Below are 25,082 nucleotides of genomic sequence, written 5' to 3'. Positions count from 1 at the left end.
AAACACTGAACTAATGATAAGACCCACCCATGCATTAAAACATATAGTGTATCTTATTAAGCAATGGTTACGACAGTCTCTTAGATATACGACCTCAGTTTATGTTTAATCCATCTGATCTGTCCACTTTATATTCAAAACTACATTTGCATGTGCAGGACATAACTCTTTCAATCCCACGAGGACACGATTTGCAGCGGTGGACACATCTTTTAACTGAGTACAAAAGAGACCCGGGGTAATAAAAGATTCCTGCTGCTTATCAGCTAACGTGGCTTGACCGAGATTTCTGTCGTATCTTTTGCAAATTTCCCTGTAAACATGGAATGTTGGACCAAAGTTGGGCAAACGTTGGGTCAACGTTGGTTTCAACATTTCGATTTAAAGCCTTCGTGACTGCAGGGATTCATCTTCTTGCTTTTTTCGGTAAAGTCACGTAGAATGGAAATAATAAAATAATAAAATTCAAACATAATAAAATAATTCTCACGACTTTTCGATTTAAAGCTTTCGTGAGTGCAGGGATTCATCTTCTTGGTTCTTTCGGTAAAGTCACGTACTTCCCTTCTACGTGACTTTACCGAAAGAACCAAGAAGATGAATTCTCACGACGTTTCGGCCACAACGCAAGCAGCCGTCCTCAGGTGAAGAACAGGTCTGTCGAGAAGACAGAGTCTGAATGAAACACCCCAGGCTTGGAGCGTCTATTAAAGCTTAGAGTCGCGGCATCTCTTAATAGACGCTCCAAGCCTGGGGTGTTTCATTCAGACTCTGTCTTCTCGATAGACCTGTTTTTCACCTGAGGACGGCTGCTTGCGTTGTGGCCGAAACGTCGTGAGAATTATTTTATTATGTTAAATTTTTATTTTTTTATTATTTCCATTCTACGTGACTTTACCGAAAGAACCAAGAAGGTTGGTCCAACAGTTGCAACCTCATGCCAACATTTTCACAACGTTGCACGTTTACTGGGATGCGCATTACCTTTTCGTTTTTTTTTACGTTTTTTCAATGAAGTTAACGTCTATCTTTGAAAACAATTGTCAAGCCGTTGTTTGGTGAAGTCCTCTCCATGCTGTATGTTTCGTAGTTTTTTTTTTTATTCAACTGTGTTTTACTACGATGCAACATGAGGCAACTTTGTATGAGGGATATATCCTGGAACTTCCATCTCGCACTGATATTAACTCAGATATAAAACTATACCAAGAACATTATGCAAAAGATATTTTATTGTATTTTTTTAAAAGCCAGCCGAGTAAAAGAAAACTTCTTGCCGAAAGGAAAATATTACCTTCATCAAACTTGGATGGCCTCATAGAAAGTGGCTAAAATATATTTGAAATTTACTTTGAACTACAATATCAAGGCTCTATGGTGTACATAAATCACGAAAATACATATTTGTTTTTTTCCATATGCAAATAAATCCATGAACATTATTGTCCTGAATTAATACACGTATAATACAACATCAGATTGACGACCTCTAACCTGACTTTAATACGTAACAAGTGAGTTTGAGATTAAATGGCCCCATGCAGTACGTTACGAGTCGAGTGATAAATTAATTCGCGAATTAATTCCGACACCGAGTTGACTCCGGCCCATGCTTCGTGCCACAATTTTGCACCCTTAATGAATTTTACCCAAACTCACTTCAATGAAGGATATTTAATGAAATGGCTCATCATTTTAACACCTTCACTGCAACCTGTGCATTGAAGTGGGTTTGTCAAATCTTCTACATTTTTATCAATCCCAAGTCGCCATTTATAATCTAAACTATGAACAGCTTTAAATTACCGCAATACATTGCATTTTTTTAAAGCTCAAATCCTGTTTATGGAACAGTTGAACGAGACCTTTCCATTTCGGAAATAGTTCATCCAAATACTCGTATACTCATTTGCACAACGGACGACAGCCGTGGCACTCAATATTGAAAACTACGTGGTGTCCACAAAAGGTATCACGTATTATGAAAGCATTCTAATTCGACAAAAAAAACTCAACACATTCGTAATCAGACAGCAGTCTGAGCCGCGCGGTGAATGTTGACGCTATGCGAAGAAACATAATACTGGTAGGAACCTCCTGGTTACACCAGCCCACAGGGGATTATTGTGTCCGTCTGTCCGTCGTGCAGGGAGGGGCTGGGTGGGGAGGGATGGGGAGGGAGGGGCTGGGTGGGGAGGGGAGGGTGGGGAGGGGCTGGGTGGGGAGGGTGGAGAGGGGCTGGGTGGGGAGGGTGGGGCTGGGTGGGGCTGGGTGGGGGGTGGGAAGGGTGGGGCTGGGTGGGGAGGGGCTGTTCACCCCGTGGTGCCCTTATAAAACTCAGCGTTTAACCTACTCACGCCGGCTTGTGCCCGCTCTCACAGTCGGCCATATTTGCGGAATACACCACGCCGCCGTTGACCCTGGCCATTGACCGAGCAACCCAACGTTCCTACCAGCTCCCTCCGCAGGAATGTGTTATTTGCTAAAATGCAAAGACATCTCAAGCGATCTTTACCAGCAAATAAAAGAAGCATTTTAATCAATCACATGCGAGATGTTGCCAAACACCTGGGACTCCCTCACATCTCGCTACGTTGCGTGTCGACATCGCCTTCAGACGGACGAGGCTTGTGCGATGTGACCTTCCTAATTTCCATCCTACCAAGCGTGCGCATCTATAGTTTTAATGACCTCCCTTAATCTGCTGCCTAATTATAACTCCTTAAAATTGGGTGATATGTTTATGAGCACCTGTTAGAGCTCACGAATTTATCGCTCGCAGCTCAATGAAAATATAACTGTGATGCGGTGACGAATAGAATCAATATCGGCAGCATTTCGAGGTGTAAATCAGTTGGAATATTTTACTTTCAAATTAAACCCCTCTCTAGGATTTAAACTGTAAGAGGAGTGGTTCTTAACCTTTACTACAGCCTTGCACCCCTTTCGTTCTCAATCGTAAAACAATGTAACGTGTTAATAAATCCATCGGTCTGATGAAACAAAGCAGTACTTAGGTGCCCGTGCTTAATTTGTCTTTCGATTTTTTTCACTTCTAAATAAATCTGGCCATGTCTCGTACCCCCAGAAATGGCATCTCTCACCCCCAGGGGGTGCGTGCCGCCCCAGGTTGAGAACCACTGGTGTATAGGAACACTGTCTCCGTTGCTGTTGTATTGCGTACAGGACCAGTGTCAAAATCTTGCAACTGGAGCTGAGATGTTCAAAGCCTCAGTGTTTGTGCAACTGAATATGCCAGGTGTGCCCAATTTGGTTGTGAGAGGACAGTGATTTCCATCCCATCATCGGTTAGTTAAATTGGACACAGATGGGTAAAGGGAAGATTTGGAAAATCCCCACGATGGGATAGTTTTGTTCCGGCACCTGGGTTACAGTAAGCCTCGCTCTTAGATCACATTTGCACATATATACATTTTTCAACTTAAAGTATTGCGTGTTAACTATTAAAATGTACGCCGCAATAAAATGCTCACACATGACCTTCAACTTCAATCTTCTCAAAGCTTCTTCCCGAAAAAAGATGAAAGTAATGTTGTAGCACAAGCCAACGATTTTCTAAAGTAATTTGGGATACAGTATATAGACCTGTAAATATTTAGTAAATATCCATAATACAGGTTATTTTGGTTAGATCGCGTAAATATAAATGTGTCGTTAAACCCGCCACCACCCGACACAGCCAATTAGTAAGGTTTGTCACGTAAACAGAACGTGCCAATTCGTTACTAGTACAGCAACACCGGTGTGTTGGAGAGCAAATCCACGACACATTGACAATCTGAGTACGACGTTTCGCCAGTAATTACAACCGGCATCATCAGGCGGCAGATAAATTTGTGGAGAAGTCCTCCTCCTGTTTCGTTCCTTAAACAGAGGGATAGATATTCTTGGTTCTTTCGGTAAAGTCACGTATCTATCCCTGCAGTCACGAAAGCTTAAAATCAAAAGAGGGATAGATGTGATACGGAGCCTTTCCCGTGCGAATGTGGTGGGGGGGGGGGGGTACTGAATGCATATACATTGCAATGGCTATCCTTTGTCGGTCGGGTTGTTCATATGGTAATCAACGTACATTGTGCATGAAATAGCAGTAGCTGTTATTGTCAGCTCACAGGTTATCTCCATTGACGTATGGCGACCTGTATAGGCATGCATTTAAACAATGGATTATTTGATGAGTCGCTTCCAAGCAGCTATCCGAACGGTTACCATTATTTTTTATTTCCCTCAATTTCGATAGATTATCTAATCAGTCTTGGCCAGTAGTAACTAGTTCTGCACATAACTTCGACATTATCAAAATCAGTTTAGTGTCCTTGTTGGCACGCGTGTTCTGCCACTGCCGACAGTCGTATTTGGAAGTATTTGATATTCGATTTAAAGCTTTCGTGACTGCAGGGATTCATCTTCTTGGTTCTTTCGGTAAAGTCACGTAGAAGAGAAATAATAAAAATAAAACATAATAAAGTAATTCTCACGACGTTTCGGCCACAACGCAAGCAGCCGTCCTCATGTGAAACCAGGTCTGTCGAGGCGACAGCGTCTGAATGAAACAGCTGTTTCATTCAGAGGACGGCTGCTTGCGTTGTGGCCGAAACGTCGTGAAAAATATTTTATTATGTTTTATTTTTATTATTTTATTATTTCCCTTCTACGTGACTTTACCGAAAGAACCAAGAAGATATTTGATATTCCTTTGGTGTTCTTTTATTTTCGCGCTGATCATTCATCCTGTCTGCCCATCACAGCATTTGCCACAAGAGCAATTAATCCGGTACACACCTTCTGTTGATGTCGTGGTTAGCACGCTGCACTACGACATTGTCAACCTGGGCACGATTCCCAGCCATGGCTAACACGCGGTGAGTGATACCTGAACTGGCCCTAGGCCTCCCCTTTACCGACCCGCACAGTGACCATCCTCGCTGAAATATGTTGAGCATGGAAATCAAGGGGAGTGTGCCTCACAAAAAAATGTACACACGTTTCCTCTGCCACATATAACATCCCCTTGCTCCCCACTCCATGTCCCCCTCTCCCACCCAAACCATCTTCTGCATGTGTCTCTAATGTGTGGCCTCTGAGCATAAGTCTACATAAGCATCCCACCAAAGTAAAGAAACGACCTAAGGTGATTCAACTTTATCGAATCCATGCTGAATGGCCTTAAGGTATGAAGATAATAATGAATATGATGTTGAATGAAAGCCCTGGTCAGTTAATTGGATTGTTTGAGCATACTTCACCATTTCGCTCAGTGTGGAATGGTAGAGTTGGGGCATCCAGGACCAGTTCAGACATCATTTGTCAGTGATGTCAGCTTAGCTGTGGCCAGAAATTGAACTCGGGCGGCTGGGCTCATAGTGCATCCATGTGTGTGAGGATAAGTAGGTGTTAATTATTTAGTCCAGTATTTACTTTATTTATAATCAATGCGTTACATCGGTGGGATAACATTTCATTACAGTAAATGTAATGTTAACATTTGTATTGCGTTTACAGTATTTACATAATTTAAAAGTAACAAGGGCAATTTAAATCTCTGAAAATAATTGCTGGCCTAGGGGTGTGCCAGGTCATTGTTGGCAAGTGGCAGTTGTTTCAAAACTCCATTCTTGAACTGGTTTAGAATTATCTTAAACTCATGCTGCGAGACACTGAAGTTGATTATTTATGTTAAATATGCATTAATACTGATTGGTTGCTGGGGGAGGGGTCTTCAGTTAATATATGTTTCATGTTTTGCTTGTGCTTCGTCTATTGCACTCTCTAATAATATATACATTTTTTTATTAAACGAATATTTGACAAACGAGATGTTGTGGCTTTACAGATTGTAATTTAATCTGCTTATTAAAGCCAAGTTTATGGGGGTCAGGTCAAAGGTGCTGTAGATTCTTGTTTCCATTATTTTTAACGCTTTGTGTGTGAAATGTGAACCTCCATAATCCTTATGGCAGCATGGCGACGTTCAAACAGAAAAGGCCCCTTCATGCCAAACGTGACATACGGCAACACTTGCCTTGGGGAAGTTTTTTTTTTCCAGAATAAAGCAGACAAATTGCGCTTGACAGAAGGACCTGGAGCTGCAGAGTTCAAGCCAAGAATAAAGAGCCCCCCATGCTGGATGAAGCCATTGTCTTTGTATCGTCACTCAACCCTGTGGCCCTTATCTCATTTCGCCCTGCCCAGCTCAGCAAGAAAAACCGATTAAAATAAAGACGATTTTTTTTGTCATCATTTCCTCTATTTAATATTTTTTTAGGGCCCGCAATTAATTTTAAAAAGCATAGCATTAAAATATTACCGTAGAAAATTGGTTTTATTTGTAGTGTATTTGCAATAAGCTAAGTGCAGGGTTAATGTACGATTTACAGTTATACGATTATAATATGCCCGTTAATTTAAAGTATATTCTCTCATGTTTACGTATTTTTAGTCAAACGAACGATGCAGAGAAGTGTTATTACTGATATCTATTAATAGTTTATTTGTTTTTATCGCTCGTTGTTCAGTATACGTGTGTACAAAAAAACACGAGTGAATGTGTAGTCCCATGGTCAGTTCCTTGCTGTACGAAGGCCTCTCTGTGCCATTGTGTATCGTTGTTTGACCACATCTCACCATGATGGTCAGTGCGGGTTGGTGACCGTAGGGAGGGAAAATATAGGAGTTTAGACGTACAGTACAGAAATTGATTTTGGCGATGACCAGACAGCCTATAACACCTGTTATGCACGGTGAGCGCCCATCCACGCACTATATAGGTTCAACTCTGCTCAGCTTCCGACATCTACATTGTGGCTGATTTGGTGGTAGGCACCTAAACAGATGTGCATATGTCCTATAACATACATAACAAAAACAAAATATTCCGTATAGCCTTTAACAGACTGTTGGGGCAAGTGCTGTTTGCGAGCACCTATGAAAGCTAGAATGGCACACGAGGGGGTGGGTGGCCAGCACCACGCCCGACCGCCGCTGTCTCCCAAGTGGCGACGTTTACACACTGCACCTGGTACTCATATGAGGCTGAGTCGACCTAGGGGAGGCCGAGGACCGGTTCAGATAATCGTCACTGGTGTTGGTGGCCGTGAGTAGAAATCGAACTCGGGTCGTCGGGATGGTAACCGCTACACATATATACAAAGATCCAAAGATAAAGATCCCCCGTATAGCCTTAACAGACTGTAGGGGCAAGTGCTGTTAGCGAGCACCTATACCGACATACAAGTTTCCATCATTAATGGCAATGTAATTGAATTGCCCATTTGGAATTATTTTGAAATAAAGACCCGTACAGTATAAGATGTATAAATCAATAATAACGAGAATTACACAGGGACAATTAATTGTTACGAATACAACGGGAGTTTTTTTTTTAGGAGTTTGTTGGAGTCGAGTGGTTTGCACCACTGTGCCATGAATCCGACAGACTTGAGTGAGCCCTGGTCACCACCTAACATCAGTGGCGTTGTTAAATATCTGAACTGTTTCCTGGGCATCGCACTCGCTCTGACCTTCATCGATGTGCACAGACCAGCGTCGAGAAGTACGGTCAGACAACCCCTTATGAAGCCTTCGTCGTAGATAGTTGAAAATAAATATATCATTATCTTCATAGCAGTACGTACGACGACCACAACAACAACAATAACGATTCGGTAGTAATCTGGAAGTGTGGTTTCACAGGGTCTCTGAAATCCATTGCAGAGCGGTGGTGTGCTTTGTCAATTCACCAGCAAAATTTGACCATGAGGGACTCGGTAGATTTGAACCGAAGTCTCAAGCTGACTCCCGCCGGCAAGCAAGTTGACTTTTCATTAAAGTAGCCTTCAAAAAAAACACAACAGACACACCAATGGGTGGGCAAACGCCATCTCAATTCCTTATCAGCTGCATTATTTTCTCCACGTTTTTGCAATGATATAAATATATTTCCCCCCCCCACCACCTCACCACACCGCCCACCTCCTCCTCCGTTTCATCCCCAACGCTTTAATAGCGGCAGCTGTCTGGAGCAGGTGTAACGTGATTAGCGCGAGTAATCGGACCGAGGAAATTAAGGGGACGCCCTGCAGTGCCCGGGGAGGTAGCGGGGGATGTGGGGGGGGGGGATGATGTGGGGGGGGGGGTGTGGGGGGGGTGTGGGGGAGGGTGTGGGGGAGGGATGATGTGGGGGGGGGGTGTAGGGGGGATGTGGGGGGGGGGTGTAGGGGGGATGTGGGGGGGGGGTGTGGGGGGGGTGTGGGGGGGGTGTGGGGGGGGGATGTGGGGGGGGGGATGTGGGGGGGGGGTGTGGGGGGGGTGTGGGGGGGATATGGGGGAGGGATGTGGGGGAGATGTAGGGGGGGGATATGGGGGGGGCAATGTGGGGGGAATGTGGGGGGGGGAATGTGGGGGGGGGGGGAATGTGGGGGGGGGGAAATGTGGGGGGGGAGAAATGTGGGGGGGGGAATGTGGGGGGGGGGAAATGTGGGGGGGGGGAAATGTGGGGGGGGGGAAATGTGGGGGGGGGAAATGGGGGGGGGGGAAATGTGGGGGGGGGGAATGTGGGGGGGGAATGTGGGGGGGGAAATGTGGGGGGGGGGGAAATGTGGGGGGGGGGGGAATGTGGGGGGGGGGAAATGTGGGGGGGGGGGGAATGTGGGGGGGGGGGGGAAATGTGGGGGGGGGGGGGAAATGTGGGGGGGGGGGAAATGTGGGGGGGGGGGGGAAATGTGGGGGGGGGGGAAATGTGGGGGGGATGTGGGGGTTGGGGATGGCAACTCATGCGCGTGCAAGATGCGTGCGCTCAGCGCGCGCGTCCACCTTGAGCTGATGCCGGGTTGTGCCCTCTTTGTAACACAACGCGGTGTTCTGAAGTCGCGGACTGTTGCGTGAACATAGCCCCCCCCTCCTCCTCCTGGCAAGCCCGCGATGCCACTGCAGCGCAACTTACACCGTAAGTCGGCCGGGGGGGTGGGGGTGAAATTTGCAATAAAAATAGACCCTTTAAACACTCCCCGCTTGTGCCTCTCACGATTTTGAAATCCTGCACGTTTGAACGCACGAGTAACTAACCCCGCAATCGTGAAAATCTCCGTGATCTTTTAAACGGGTGGATTTTTTAGGGGAGGAGAAGGCGCCAACACTTCGCGTGCGATTTAATGAGCCATCAGAAAATGATGATTTGGGGGGGAAAAAAAATATGATACGTTCTTTTTTGGGCGCTCTTGAAGTGAGTGTTGTATTGTAAATAATTAATCATGTACATCCCCTTAATCAGTCCACCGCTGATCATGCTTCATTACACCGGTCAGTGTCGCTTCGTCTTCTTCCTTCTCTCGTATGGTTGCCGATGTCGATGCATAACAACGACTGAAATTTAACATTCAAGTGGTCGAGCTCAGACAACCGCGTCAGGAGCAGCGTGAGTGTCATCGTCGTGATGTCTCCTTCAGTGGGGTGTAGGTTCGTGAAGAGGAGGATATTAGACCCGTTTCAGATATTACTCACCACCACTGATGTTAGCCACGGACAGGAGTCAAAACTCGAGTTACTTGCTCAACCCGATGCTGCGTCGCATGCTCACGATGAACCATCTCTGTATCCAAGGGCACCACTGCACTGTTGTCAGTTCCACCGTCATGCCCGCAGCCAGCGGAGGGGACGACCTTTGCAGAGATGGAGCAATGGGATCGGCTCGCTTGCGGGAGCTAGATGGATTGTTGCATCGCGAGGGATGGAACAATTCGTGTGAGTCCGTGGCTGATCACGATCATGCTTTTTATGATGAACCGAGTTGGGTAAGCACGACGAGCCGGTGAGCACACTTTGGCCAGCACTGAAGGTGCAAGTCTCGCAACGCACTGGCTGGCCTGATTTAACACCCTCCGACGGATTTATCTTCTCAACGCGACTCACGACGGGATGGAGAACGTCGTGAACCACCCTCCTGTGTGAGGACATGGCCGTAGGGCCTCCCGATGCCCTTTCGCACAAAACCGCTCAATGGCCCCGCGACCGAAGGGTTACCGGAATGAAAGTTAGCGTCGGACGCTCTTCGTTGAACGTTTTCAGAAAGCGTGAACGTCAGAAAACTACAACCGATCGGCAGTGTTGAAACCCAACTTAACACAAATAAATACGTCCCCAAGTTGTTCTTGTACCTATCTGAACAGCTTTGGATTGTTGCTGTGGGACCCGACAAATATCGGATGGATCTGTCTCGTTAGGCTTTATTCACTTGGCCGACCTAAGCCTTGCAACGAATTTCAGTTAATCTGAAGATATGTTTAATTCCCTTCTGGTGAGGTAGTGGCAATGGCGGAGCCAGGATTTTCAGGTAGGGGTGGCAACCCCTCCAGCAATGAAAAATGTTAGGAGTTGTTAGTAAGTAAGGAGTTGTTAGTAAGTAAGGACTTGTCCCTTGCTTTTTATTCGACGCGTGTGCGGTGATGGCACGGCCATCGATCGAGGGTCGAATTCGAACCGCGTTGTGTGATCGGCATCGCGCTCGCTGAAGGTGTTTGCCTTCAGGGAAGTCGTGTGCTGTATACGCAACTGCGCACAATTATGTGAGTTACTTATAACTGCTTTGTCGTTACTTATTGCCAATTATGGACTCAGACTATTGTCCTATCATCTCATAGAGTCTCTGGTACGTAACAATATGCTACACAGTGGTAGTGGGGGTCGCAAAATGCCGATTTATTACTAACCCCAATGATCTGATCGAAATTTGGGATTTCGATCAGATCATTGGGGGGGGGGGGGGGCACGTGCCACCCCCCCACTGGCTCTGCCAGTGGGTAGTGGGTAAGGCGGTGGAGTGAGGGATGTGCCCAGCAAAATATTGGTGTGGACCAATCAGTTTCAAAGACATTGCAAATATTATCAGAGCATGTTTTTTGTTTGCATGTTCACCACAAGTACGTGTGGTTAATGCAGACAGGATTCCTTGAATAAGGATTCTGTTTGGTACTCTTAGGTTTTTTCGGTAAAGTCATGTAGGTAAAAATAAATAAATAAAATAAATAATAGAAATAATAATAGAAATAAAATAATAAATCACGACGTTTCGGAGGCAACACAAGCTTCCTTTATTATTTATTTATTTTCCCCTACGTGACTTTACTGAAAAAACCTAAGAGTATGAATCCTTGCAGTCACAAAAGCTTCTAATCTAGAATTCTGTTTGGTGTTTTAACATCTTGACACCTGTTGCATTGCCAGAAAGGTTAAAACCTATTGTTTTTAAAAAAAAAGGTTGTCTGTAAATTATCACCCATTATTCGAGGATAACGAGACAACAGAGTTCGGTAGATAAAACGATACATGCGTGTGTTAAAATGTAGATGTTATCGTGTGAGTCACATCCCTGTTAACCTCTGCATGTCTGCCATTGTGGTGGTGACGGGCATCATACATGAAGGAGATTTAACAACGTCCCAGGTGTTCTTCAACATCTGAGTGTGGTTGTTTCGAATGCTTCTGTTAATTGTCGTTAGGAGTTTCTGCGGGCTCTTCCGGTTAAACACGTAAGCAGATGAGGAATAGTAGTAGGTTTTCACCCTTTAAACTGGTAACAAAATTGACACCTTTATACAAGGCATCATGTTTGCAATAACCACAACACAAGCAGTCAAAATGCAAACATTGTACCAGTTTAAAGGGTAAAAACCTACTACTATATTTTGCCACTAGTAAAGGAGGTCTCATAGTGTAAATGCTTACCCCGAGCTCTCAATACTCTGATAGTGTGCTGTTTTTGAGTTGTACGCCTTTTGGTGTAATCTGGTCCAACACCAATGGAGACTAGGCTCTAAGAAAAGCTGTCTCGGGTGTGGACCAATCAACTTCAAGGACAGTGCATATCATTATCAGAGTTGTTTCTTTTTGTTTGCATTTTGACTGATTGTGTTGTGGTTATTGCAAACATGATGCCTTGTATAAAGGTGTCAGTTTTTGTACCAGTTTAAAGGGTAAAAACCTACTACTATATTTTGCCACTGGTAAAGGAGGTCTCATAGTGCAGATGAGCAATGTTTGATAACATTCAAAACCGTGCAATTCAAGATGCCATCTAATTATTATTATTTAATGATTGGACGCTGCCTCCATGGGCTCCCTGCAGATAGCAACTTCTGGTGTGGTGAAGCTTGAACCGGCACATTTGCCTCTGCAGCCAGCATCAGTGACAGATGCACCCTCACATGCTGACATGGGTGATATAAAAAAAAAAACATGGAATGCTGTCCCCTGCAACACGCAATACTTTGTGGAGTTTGGACACGATTTGCTTGTTTTATGAATGCGGTTGCTGTTCAAAGGAATGTGCGTTAGTGCGCGGACAACACATCTTGAGAGTCACTGCTGGAACAGTGTGGTCTTTGTATATTCTCGCACGCTTTCATGTCTTCCTACTGAGTTGCAGTGTGAAGAAATGCACAATGCAAAGTCATTTCATGATGAGTTTGGAGGTGGGATTGCAGGCCAGAATACCATCCGTGTTACGGTTAATGGCACTAATATTACTTTAAAAAAGCCTCAGTGAGTCTCAGGACTTTTTTTCTAGACGATTCTGCATTGCATTGGAATATTTGGACAATTTATTTTGAAGATATGTTTCACTCCTTAATGGGAAAAACTTGGAGATAAACAGAGAAACCCCATGCAAAACAGGGTATAACGTCCAAAGGTCCACACGTCCATAAGTGTTCACAAACCCGTTCACTGCATTGCCATCTCCTGACCTCTTCACAGCCCGGAAGATTAGGGAGTTTTATAAATATCTACGTGCGTCTACCGTAACCGTATAATGTAATTTCACCTCCACTCAAAACACTGTACAATAAAATAAAATGCAAAGACAATTAAATAATTTTTAAGTAAAAGCCATGAGAAAATAGTGAGTCTTGTACTCCCTCCTAAACATACTGTAGCAACCTTTGCGCCCAAAGTGCTGGAGTATACAGACTGTTGTACACACTCCGCATTCGTGAATGTATCTGCAAAACCTGAACACCAAAAAAAAAAAAACACACACCCATCTTGCCACAAGTCATGGCCGGTTGTATTTAAGTGAGTAAAAGAAACACCGCGGAATGAATGCGCATAGACCCGGTGTTCACGCTTGCCTATCCTGGGCACATTTGGTACGACTGCTGGCGAAACGGGATGGCCACTTTCCACTTCAGAACCATAAAACACTTTAAAACCTCAGCCTTTTAAATGTTTTATGTTGGCCGAAGGGCAAAAGTGGCATGCCAACACGCTGCATGTAACTATGATGTTGATTAATTCGTGTCGTGGGGTTAGTTCGGCTGTTGGAACAATGCGGTCCTCAGGTTCACGCGGAGTTGACGCCAGCCAAGAGTCCTACTACACGCCCACGTTAGCATGGCCCTTTGTGCCAGCATCGTTATTTGGAGAAGGGGCAGTTTTTTGGGGGATCAATTTGAGGTTGTGCAATATAACGATGACGTATACAAACTCACACTTGTATTGCAAACATATGATACACCGCGAATGTGTGCAATAGAGTGTGTGCTAAACAATCAGTACAGAATAACGTCATATTGATTATTGCACTACACTATGAATCCTGTGACCTGGCCTCGATGTCTGGAAACGGCTAAAATCAGTGGTGAGAAGTATAGAAAAACTGATCTCCCCCCCCCCCTCGATCAACTCGGCCTTAAATGAGTACCTGTTCCTGAGTGTAAATATCATGACTGGGGAGACAAATGTGGCTGGGTATGCTGCTGGCCACAATGATTTTTGTGTGTTCAGTTTGTTGTCCTTCCCCCACGCATCTGCGATCAGCGCGGTTGGCTACGTGCGGTGCGAGAGAAGTTCACCAACGTACACACAACATACAAACTCCCCCATATGAGGGAATAACATTTAAATGTTTACACAGGTGAGTTCACAAATCCACTTGCCGAGCTTGTGACTATCCTGCAGTCCAGTGGGGTTTAGGATTCTCACAATGCTCCTCTGTATGATGCACCAGGGGAACGGTAACGGCTTTCAGAGCACTGAGCCGGTGTAACAGGCTAAAATAACCCCTGCCCCGATTAAACCCGGGTATAGTTTGGCCCAGGCCAGAGTATACCCGGGGGGATAAAGTGTCCTAGGCTAAACTATACCCCCCGGGGGTTTAAACTAGACTGGGCCAGACCATACCCCTCCAGATCAGAATATGCCCCATGTGAAAGTTCAAAGGCAATTATCCATACAGAGAACAACCGACAACGAACTTCAATCGATATCTAAAAAGCGTATAAATGAAAATAAGAATCTCAATTTGATCAATTGAAGCATTTTTAGGGTTAGGGTTATTATTACAGTTTTTCTGGTTCAAGCAATCAAAGTCTATGTGTTTACAGTTTTAAATAAAATGTTGGAAAAATTTAGTAATTCGTGTGTATATCTCTCAACACTATTACTATCATGGGGGTATGATTTGGCCTAGAGGGGCATAATTTGGCCAAGGCCATAATATACCCGGGTATAATCTAGCCTAGCCCGTTTTAACCCCGGGTATACTACGGCCTGTGGGTACACTACGGCCTGTTACACCGGGACTATTGAGATGCAGGGTTCTAGCATGAGTAGACACGAGAAATTTAGTCAGGTTTGTCGAAATTCGCAGGTGGAACGGTTTCACCTCAGTCATGATTAGACTGCACACAGGAAGAAAAAAAACCCGTGAAATTAAATTAGTATTTTCACTAAATACAATCCATCGCGGCTCCTGCAGGGTAGCGCTAAATATTACTAAAGATCACAAGGGAGCACCATCTGATTCTGGGTGAGGAAGCCTTATTTAAGTGACTATACAAGATAGTTATATGAGAGCATCTCCTTGGGACTGTTCCCTGACATCACGTGACGCTTTGCTGGTGGTGTATAGTAACATAATTGGGATATGAACCATTATAACTTTCGCACTGTCCCGAGCATACATTTGAAGGCTGTCTCTATGAAATTCACGAACTGAATGGCTAAATCACTCAGAGCTGAATCTTTAATAATGATATATATGCTTGTGTTGTGGCCGAAACGTCGTGAGAATAATTTTATTATGTTTTATTTTTATTATTTTATTACTTCCCTTCTACGTGACTTTACCGAAAGAACCAAGAAGATTCATTTTTATTTTAACTCAGTAATATTGACGAATGTGCTGAGTTTTTTTTGGTATCTCTACATTGGAATGAAGTAGATTCAGATATATCGTCAGTGGGTGGTACATAGAATGTATACAATTTTACATATGATCTCCGTGTGAATCGAACAAACTGTGTTTCAAATTGGCTCCAGTTAAAATTAGCTTCTCCCACTGCGGAGGTTTCCCAGGTCAACTGGGTCTGTATAGAATATCCAGCATATGCGTTTATAGCGGTTTGAAATATCGCCGACAGAAGCTTGGCACGTTGCTTGCCATATTCGCGTTGTTCGCTGCGTCTTGAATAACGGTGTCTGCTTTGTGTTCCGGAACTATCCGTGTGTGGTCATTCATTACAGCGAGGCAAGGGATCTGACTGTTAAGTAAGTTATGGCTTCTCCTACCATTACTCAATGCATAACAGTGTGAAATATAATGTCCAGTGTGCACCATCAAAACAAAAAATAAAGACCATTAGCAAGCACCTATTAAGGCCGGTTAACGGTACACGAGGGGGTGGGTGGCCTGCACCACGCCCGACCGCCTTTGTCTCCCTAGTGGCGATGTGTACACACCGCACCAAGTACTCAAATAAGGCGGAGTTGACCTAGGGGAGGCCCAAGACGGATTCAGATATTCGTCACTGGTGTTCGGCTGTAAGCGTAGCACAATAACTGCTACACCACCGCTCCCCACGACATTGAAACGCAAGCACACACACACACGTGTACAAGCAGCCAGTGTCTGTAGAATATGTGCGCTAATGTGAATGTGTGCACGTGTATAAGTGAACATGTGTGCCTGGCAAAAGCTCTCTGATTAAATCTTGGCTTTGTCACCCACCATATGCTTCCTACATCTCTGGCTGGAGAGATGACTAGTCCTAATGGAGTAGCCATTTCATACTAATGGCACTCTGTAGAAATTACTTTTTTTCATGCATTACATGACATTCATACGAGGAAATGTTAACAATAGAAAATGTTGTTTGTGGGTGTTAGTGCACGTACATGCGTGTGTTTCATAAGGCAAAAATGTGATATGACACTAATATTCTGGAGTTAATAACACCCACTAGCTTGTCATTTCAGAATAATATTCAGGAATGAAATGGCAGGCAATGGAGACAATGGTGGCAGAAGCGGTTACAATAGCACCCGAATTGCATATCATTATCCACAGTTCTTTCTGTTTACATAAAAAAAAGACGATGATGCATCGGATCTAAGTGTTATCACTCATCAACGAGCGTAAACAAATGAAATATGGATGTATCGAGTGAATGTTTCGTCCTATGGCTGCCTGATGCGAATGGTGCCATGAAATGAAAGGCTCCTGAATACAACATTCACATTAAATCGAAACATACAACACACCGTGAGAGAACTACTGTGTTTCCCTTTCACGGAAACAGTTTTGAATTCATGCTCCGAAATGGTAAAAGGAAAGTAAGAAAATAATAACGAAGTAAATTGTTTTTCGATTCCAAGTTTTTTTTTTTTGTGACGCGAATCTCTATAATAAATGTCTTTTTGGCTGAACATACTTTTTGTGATCGGTGCACATGTTAGTAATCGAAAACTTCATAACTTCCAAAGCATATAAGCAACGTAACGGAGATAAATGTAACCATGCTGAAGAGTAACATGCAAGCATTTTAACTATTGCTGCATTTAACTTTTCACGTGCGATGCACATAGTAGACAATATAACGTAACAACGTATATAACATATCTGCGCATTCATCCATTCAAGACGAGGTTCTGGTATAAATAATCCGAGGTGATTTACAGTTACATCCTCAAACAAATATCTTAATATTTTCAGAAAACTTTGTGCGCGTGACTTCTACTTTACTCATTTTTTGTTGAATCTTGATCCCAACTTTGCAGCCAACTCTACCAAAGTTTATTTATTAATTTCCTGCAATCGACTTGCATTGGTTGCTTCTAATGACGATGCCATCCGCAAACCCCAATTGGTCAAGGCGTTTACTGTTCATGTCTATGCTTCTAGGTTCTGCAATCCAATTTTGAGAAAACATTGTTTGAAGTCACTGGGAATAATTTTCGGTGAGAGCGCGTACATCTCCTCGTTCGACTCCTCTTCCGCTTTGTCATTTTGTTACATTCTTCGCGTAATTGTAGTTGAGCCGATCCGTCCTCGTAACAACATACATGTTGTTCTCTTAAATATTTGTTATTGAGGCCTCGGCTTGACATGGCTCGGATTACTGCATCAATTTCAATTGTTGAAGGTGGACCGGGATCAATATGATTAAATAAAGAGGTGAGCTGGAGCAGGTTAGAGTGCTTTGGAAAATGGAACTTGATAATGAAAAGCAACATACCAATATACCTAAAGAAGCAAGTTTCCAATCGATACATATTACCTGCTATGAGATATGGATCGGAAACGTGGACATGAGCAACGGCAAATAATGGAATAAAAACCTGGAAAATGATTCGAGGCATTGGAGAAGTGCATGCTTGGAATTACACTGAGAGACAAAAAAGAATAACATGTTTCAGGCAACAAATGCCAATTTAGAGTCCATCGCGCTGGCTGTTAGGAACAATAAGTGGTCTTAGGCCGGACACATCTCCAGGAGGGAAGGTGGCCAATGGTTGAGCCTGATGATGAAATTTCTTGGGGGGAAATATGCCGAGAGTACAACCATCGTGAAGCTGGAACAATAAGATCAGCTCACGTGTAGGAGCTGCATGTTGAACTTCTTTTGCACCGTTCGTAGCCAACCGTGCTAGTCGGAGGTGCGTGGGGGAAGGAATCAGCGGTATGAGGAAAGGAATCTGATTGTTGCATCATAGGATTGTTATATTATAGGACCGCGGGAAGAGGACAGAGCATAGCTGATGATAATGTGTTTCTGATCACTGTGACCACATTTCCAATTGCAATGCTCAGAACGATGAATTTTCACAAACGGTTGTCTATGTGGATTGTTGCATCAAGAGACCGTGAGGATTTACAACAACTTGGCGATGCCTTCATCCAGAAGCGGACAAAGCATGGCTGATAATGATGATGATAATGTGGTTCTTATTATAAGGAACACATTGCCAAGGGCACGAATGTTCACGAACTGACATCTTTGGATTAAAAATGAATCATCTGTCTGCTCCTTATTCGCCATTACACGTACCTTTGCCAATGTGAATTGTCTCGGGTCAATCCGAGCTGGGCAAAGAGTTCAATGCTGAGTAGATGAAACCTTGAGACACATTAAGATGGGATAATGATTATTTTAGAGTCGCAAAAAGTTGGTTTGGTGGGGGCTGGTGGAAGATGAGGGACAAGCATGTAGTCATGCGGTGTGGGGGGATGGGGGTATTCATCATGAAATGTAATGATCATTGAGTAGTTACAAATATGATACTTTTTTACATATATTTCCATATTCATGTGCTTCTATATATAAGACTTGATCAAAAGATAGCAAGTTATGCACGGTCAAAAGAACATCACATGTGTTAAATATTAAGCACAAAATTAGAATTAAGTAAATACCCCCGGGCAACTTTATATATCATGCCACTCAACTGGCGACTGAAGAAAGTGGAGTTTGAGCACACATTTGAATATACAAACCGTGTCTGCCCTGTAGGGCAAAGGACACTCGTCAAGTGTTATCGTACTCTGCTCATTAATATTTACACGTGGTTCTACTTTTCTGCATGCGTTTCAAAGACTAATAATACTTTCATCAAATAAAATGATAAAGCTGTGTCAATAAGGCAATGCAAATGTTTCTTTCTTTCCGGTTCATTCATTTCCAGACCTTATTTCGCGTTGTACTTATGAGTGCCTTCTCACTGGGTCTTCCCAGGTGAGTCGTGTGAAAAATCCCTAATGTTGGAGAGCGCTCTGGAACATCGGCATTTGGAGGCATGCACGAAACGAGGAACAACAAAAAATGTGGTCAGGACACCGGCACGCAAAATAATGCCAGCGTCCGCTTGAACTATCTTTTGTCTACACATACGCACACGAGCAGACAAGGATGTGATTTCATTAACATTTCCTTTGAAATCTGTCAATGACCTGAGGTCAGTCTCCAAACGAATGAACTTTAGACTGCAAAGCGTAGAATCTTGGCCTCCCAACCAACCCAAACCATCCAACCAAAACTACTCATTCCTGTTTCATCCGACAACATCGGACAAGGATAATTTAATCCAGAAAATCATCCATTTTCAACAACAATCACATTTTAGATCTATATATATATAAAAGCCAATGCGATATTTTAAATCATGTTAAGCACAGGCTCTACATGGCAGAGATAATTTGAATATCTGTCCCTGAAACTGAATCTCGCTCATGAATCATACACTTGAATTATTCTTTCTCTCTCTCTGCATGGACACAATGGTGAAATTTGGATGCAGCGTTGTGCTTGGGTTTTTTTTTTGCCCCAGTATTTCTGTAATCGGCAGCTTGGCCTCATCCGTGTATATTCCTCTCAAAATTGTGTCAACATTTCCTAGGAGTGCAATGTTATGGCTTATTTACCTATGTTAGTAGCTTATTTCCTCCATGGAACCACAAATTACCTGTTAAACGCGAACACAAAATGAATCATCACAACAACAAGAACGTTGGGGTTTTTTTTTTTGTCCACAAATCTCTTGTGGAGGCTAACCCTAACAAAGGCACTTTCTCCAAGTTAAACATTTGACCTGTCCTCTCTAAAGGTTGATTGATACCCATTGTCACATTACAACACTGAACGCCATGCAGGAGTGGCACGGTGGTTAGAGCCCCACATTATTAACTGGACTCTTGAGTTCGATTCCCAGCCATGGCTAACAGGAGTTAGTGATGATATCGGAACTAGTTCTGGTCCATCCCTTTCCTCTCATCAACCCACACCAACTACTGTGGTAACATACAAACAACCCCTGCGATTAGCACTGTGCAGGAGGCGTTAAGCCATCCGTGGATTGGCAAAGCTCTGTAAAACGATTATTATTAAGGCACAAGCTTCTAACGCAGTGTTCACATGCTGGGTTATGAAGCCATGAACATTCTTTGAGCAATAAGTAACAATAATCTGCTCTATTTGACATGTTCCAGTTTTTTGCAGCATTAAAGACAGACGTTGATTGATTATGAATTCTAACATTGGTTTTTCATTTGGGTTTAATTGAGCAGGGCTTTTTAAGTTTCAGATTTATAACTTCCCAAGTGTAAGGCCACAACTTAAAAAATGTTATTAGAAAAAGCTTCGGGTTATGCCTTAACCTTATCCTCACAATTAAGGCTTTGGCTTAGAAGATGGCCTAAATACCTGTGACCTTGATTACATGCCTGACCAGATATGACAAACGTAGAATGCACTTAAAGGAATAGTTTGTTTTGCTTTATCTCTGTTAATACTGACTGACAGCTGATGTCATATATTTTCTCGTAACAAAAATACCACATCAAGGGTTGGCTTGTGGCCACAAGAAATAACGAAAATCATGCTGAGTCTACTCCCAGGAATCGGTGGCATCAGGCTACTAAAAAGGCATGCGTCATGGAAGGAGTGTGTTCATCGGCTTGGGAAGCGTTGAATGCGATTGAAGGAACTGTTTTGGCCCCCCAAGGCTCACAGATGTTCATGTTTTTAACAAAGCTGGTGCACATGAATATGTATTACCTCTTTGTAAGCGTTAGTTCTCGTACCGCGATCGGTGATGAAAGTATTAGCATGCATCGTAAAAAAAATCATCATTGTGCACGTATTCATACTATTATCGTTATCTACAATTAAAGTATATACATTTTGGAATATCACAAGTAATGCTGAATAGCACTTATATGTACCAATTATTTGGGAAATACCAACAATATGTATATTCTATAAAATGGCAATTATAAAATAATTATATAGAGGCTGGTTGATGTTGGGTTTTGTTTAGATCTAAGGGTCTCAAATATACATTATAATAATTTTACAAACCTCAGCAGATTTTTTTAAAGTTGTGATTGCACTATCATAAAAAAACAATTCGGATGATAAAAAAAACATACATACATGAGACCATTACAGGGTGAGATTGTACAATTTTGTTAAATGTCCAATTAATAAATACCAGTTTAAAATAAAGAAATGCCACCTTTACTGCATAATCATTTGCAGTTCTAACTTTCTTTGCCTTTCCAGTTACCAAAAGTGATTTAATGATGCGACTGAGACATTGAATCACGTTCGGTAATACAAAAACACTTTTTTGACATCGACCATATGTGAGTGGAAATACAAAAAAAAAAAGCAATCACTGCCGGTGACGGTGCCTCCCATCCGCTTTTCACTCTCAAACCTCTGGGATCGTTTTCTCTCCTCCGAGGTGCAAGCAGAGAGCCGTTCGTCAACCTTCTGCCGATTTCACCGATTCCGCATGTACCCCCAACCCATGGCCATCATACGCCGTGTGTTTCGCTTAACGGTTCTGTCCCTCGAAAGGGGGGCACGTGTCAAGCCAATGAAGGAAACTTGGTAATTTTTTAGTTTTCTAAATTCAGCTCACAGTCTTTGTCCCGTGCATCTTTTTTTATTGTTATTTCATTACCCATTCCACGCGCCGTATCGGCAAGCGGCGCATCCGGCACTTGGGCACGCGCATCAACGTGTATGACTAATTTGAAATCTGTTTTTGTTTTCATTCTCCGTATATATATGTAAAACTTAACGAACGAAAATTAATTACGTGTCTTTTTTAAGATGAGTTCTGAATTTCGTTTAGGCAAAGGTGGTGGACTCTGCTGTTAGGTGGTTGTTGTTCTACTTACCCCCATCAATCGACTAAGCAACTCTTTTATTTTGTTTCCTACAAAAGAGCACTTCTGTCACATCAGTTTACATCAAAGGCTGAGCATAGGGACTATTTTAAGATCATCAATTGCCAGAACTATTTTGAAATCCCATGCCTAATTAGATTAGGTCCATCTACCGTGTGTTTGTTTGTTAGCCAGTGATTAAATAATAAGTAAAATCCATTTGGTATGTAGGCAATGTGCCTGTGACTACAATGGCAGGTTTAATCTGGAAAACCCCATGTAAAATGCCTCATCAAAGATGAATCAGTCATATTATAGCAACGCTGCCATTCCGAACCACCCTAGGAATGGAGGCGATTGTCCCGAACTTGACAACAGCACAATCATTCCCCTTCAAATATCTTCTTTTCACAGAAAATGAAATAGGAAAACATTCATCAGAGGCACTGGAGGCCATGCGATAAGCGGCTATAGAAATTAAGTTACCAGAAGTTATGTGACCGCAAAGCAGACTATGCAAGGCAAGGTCATCTTTAAATATCCTATTAAATTAGTGGCCATCTTTAAAGCGTTGTTTCTATAAAGGGCCAAAACAAAACAGCTTAATTCCTTGCAGATGGGACTTAGAATATCACAAGATTTCCTTTTTGGCTGATAATGTCGACTGCATTTTGAGCTTTCATTGGTATGCACAGCTCAATTTTTTATGAATTCATTTCATCTGTGTAGCCTTGGGACAGCAGGATGCTGTGGTGGTTTTTTTCTCTTCTTTTTTTTACATCAATTTTGGCCAGTCAACAGAGCATGAAATTAAATGTGAGAAATCATTGTGTTATAACAGAACATTTGAAAATATCACATACGAACACAGTCCAGACTTACCGTCATTAAGCCCTTCTTGCTCAGTAGGCAATGTTTTGAGCATTTAATGTCCTTAAGCCTTGCTGTAGCAGGAAAATTACAGGGCTTTCAATGGTGGTGTTTTCACAGTTAGACAGCAACTATTTGATAATTGCTTATCGTGACCAACATCGTGTAAGTGCGTCTCCTTCTGCTTCGCCACAGTGAATCAAACATCCTCAGAAAGCCTTGTTAGTGTGCGCGTGTGTATCCACAGAGAGAGCACGTGTACTTTTCCACCTGAAAACAGGTGCAATAATGCAAAGTCGTACGAAGTCATTTTTTCTTGAACATGCATTTTCATACAAACTGGATTTCACAGTGTGCATGTTGAGGTAGTGTGTCAATTGTGCCTGGAAACCATTACGCATTTTGCATGTGGTTTGTAAGGAGATGCTGTATGCTTTGTACAACCAACACTCGGATTAAAGGTCAAAAAATGCACGCAACATTTCCCTTTCTTTGTCTAAAAACATAGGACACTTATTAAAGTGAAATGAAAAAGTCAACCTTTATTAATCATGTAAGTCCATAATGAATATGTATGTGGTTACGCATTTGCTGGCTTTGCACTTACAATACGCCACTGTTAATTATGGTCATTATTTTGAGTTATGAATATAGTTTTAAAAATATGAACTTTGTTGTTACAGGAAGGCAATTAAAATTAAAATGTTATGCACTGCAGTGAAAAACTGAACACTGGGATATGGTCTAATTTTTTACTTTTTATTCATGATCTGTAAATACTTTAAACACTACAGATATTAAAACCATTAAAATATGAACTTAGCAAACACTTGGTTTGGTAAATGCTGCAAAAGCCAAGATGCATAACTAAATAAAAGGACATTACACATATAAAAGTACATATTTGTATTTACATTTCACATACTATGTGTTATTTCATGTAAATATCAATATATGGTAATACCTATTAGGTTATGCACATTTTATTACTGTGCAAATTTGAATATATTACAGAACAAGATATTAAAAGAAATTACAGTCAATATATAAAATATTTCCCATTGTATTACGATAAAATAACACTCTTGGCATTAAAGCCTTTTATATTGCAAACACAGCTCGCAATTCTTGGCAATGTATTTTACAAAACGTAACGCATTCATTTTATTTCAATACTCTTTAAGAAATGTCAGTTTGCGATGCATACAAGGTTGCATACCACGCTATCAAGTGGATGCTTTAAAAAAATTACCTCATAAAACGTGTAGCATCATCACATAAACTCGTACACACAGCAAGAATGCAGTGTTTAACTCGCCTAACTATCCCAAAGAGATATTGTATGCATCATGAACTGACAAGTTTCTCTACCCATATTTAACCCTGTCAAAATTTGGTGCAAAAAAACCTCCATTGACTATCAAAAAGAATTTATGAGCTATTTATCACTACTTTTAGGACAAAGAAAGGGCATTTTGGCGTGTTGAGAAGTACAAATGAATATTTGTTTCCAGCTTACCCAAATAAAGTAGGCTGTAGGAGCATACAGCATCTCTTTAGGCATATGCAGACTGACAGCAGAATGGCAACATGCAATATAAAAAAATATTCACATGAATGAAAAGACATGTGCCTTGACGATGTTCAGGTGCACTCTAGCGTTTTGGGTTTGGCGGTGTTTACGCTGCAGAAAGCAGGGCTTGGTGGAGACTGACCGGAGCTTATTGGCTCAGTGTCCTTCTCCCATGAGACGATCGAGATGTGTTCGCTCAGAGAGGGCGGCACGAGACAGCGGAAGACGGCCGTCTGGCCCAACATGGCTCTCTGATCCTCCACGTGCACGGTGTACGGTTCACGGAACACTGTTGTTTGGGAACGACAACGACAACAACAACAACGCAAAACACACGCACGGGAAAGTTGGCACCGATTAGTCCTCGTCGCCGTTGCACAGTTTGAAAAATTGAAATTCAGTTTGCAAAGAGAATTAATTTGTGATATAAAACCATCATCATATAAAACTGAATTTGCTTAAGACAAGCAGGTTGGTTGAGTTACCAACCTGCCAATCCTCAGCCAAAATAAAAAACAAAGACCCAGAAAGTTGGAGAGATTATACATTCATTGTGAATGTATGGTCATACAAACCCCTACAGAGTTTTGGGTATTGCAACAATGAAATATTTACTGTGTCCAATTAATACCGTTCATATTCATGGAAATTAAATGCTGCAGAGGCCCTTTGTAC

The 25,082-nt window shown here is 42.5% G+C and overlaps 1 protein-coding gene across 2 annotated transcripts in view; it reads right to left on the bottom strand.

The window, feature by feature from the left end:
• Nucleotides 1-25,082, bottom strand: part of LOC133342054 (cell adhesion molecule DSCAML1-like) — a 181,868-nt gene that overhangs the window by 141,722 nt on the left and 15,064 nt on the right. For both annotated transcript variants that reach the window (XM_061550959.1, XM_061550960.1), the window contains exon 3: nucleotides 24,550-24,696. In XM_061550959.1, coding sequence (XP_061406943.1) covers nucleotides 24,550-24,696 — 147 coding nt within the window. The remainder of the gene's footprint in view (nucleotides 1-24,549; nucleotides 24,697-25,082) is intronic.

Source organism: Lethenteron reissneri, chromosome 13, assembly GCF_015708825.2.
Source record: "Lethenteron reissneri isolate LAM-NWPU_2019-01 chromosome 13, ASM1570882v1, whole genome shotgun sequence".
Lineage (NCBI taxonomy): Eukaryota > Metazoa > Chordata > Hyperoartia > Petromyzontiformes > Petromyzontidae > Lethenteron > Lethenteron reissneri.
The sequence above is the reverse complement of the archived record's forward strand: the minus strand, read 5'-3'. Positions and strand labels throughout refer to the sequence as shown.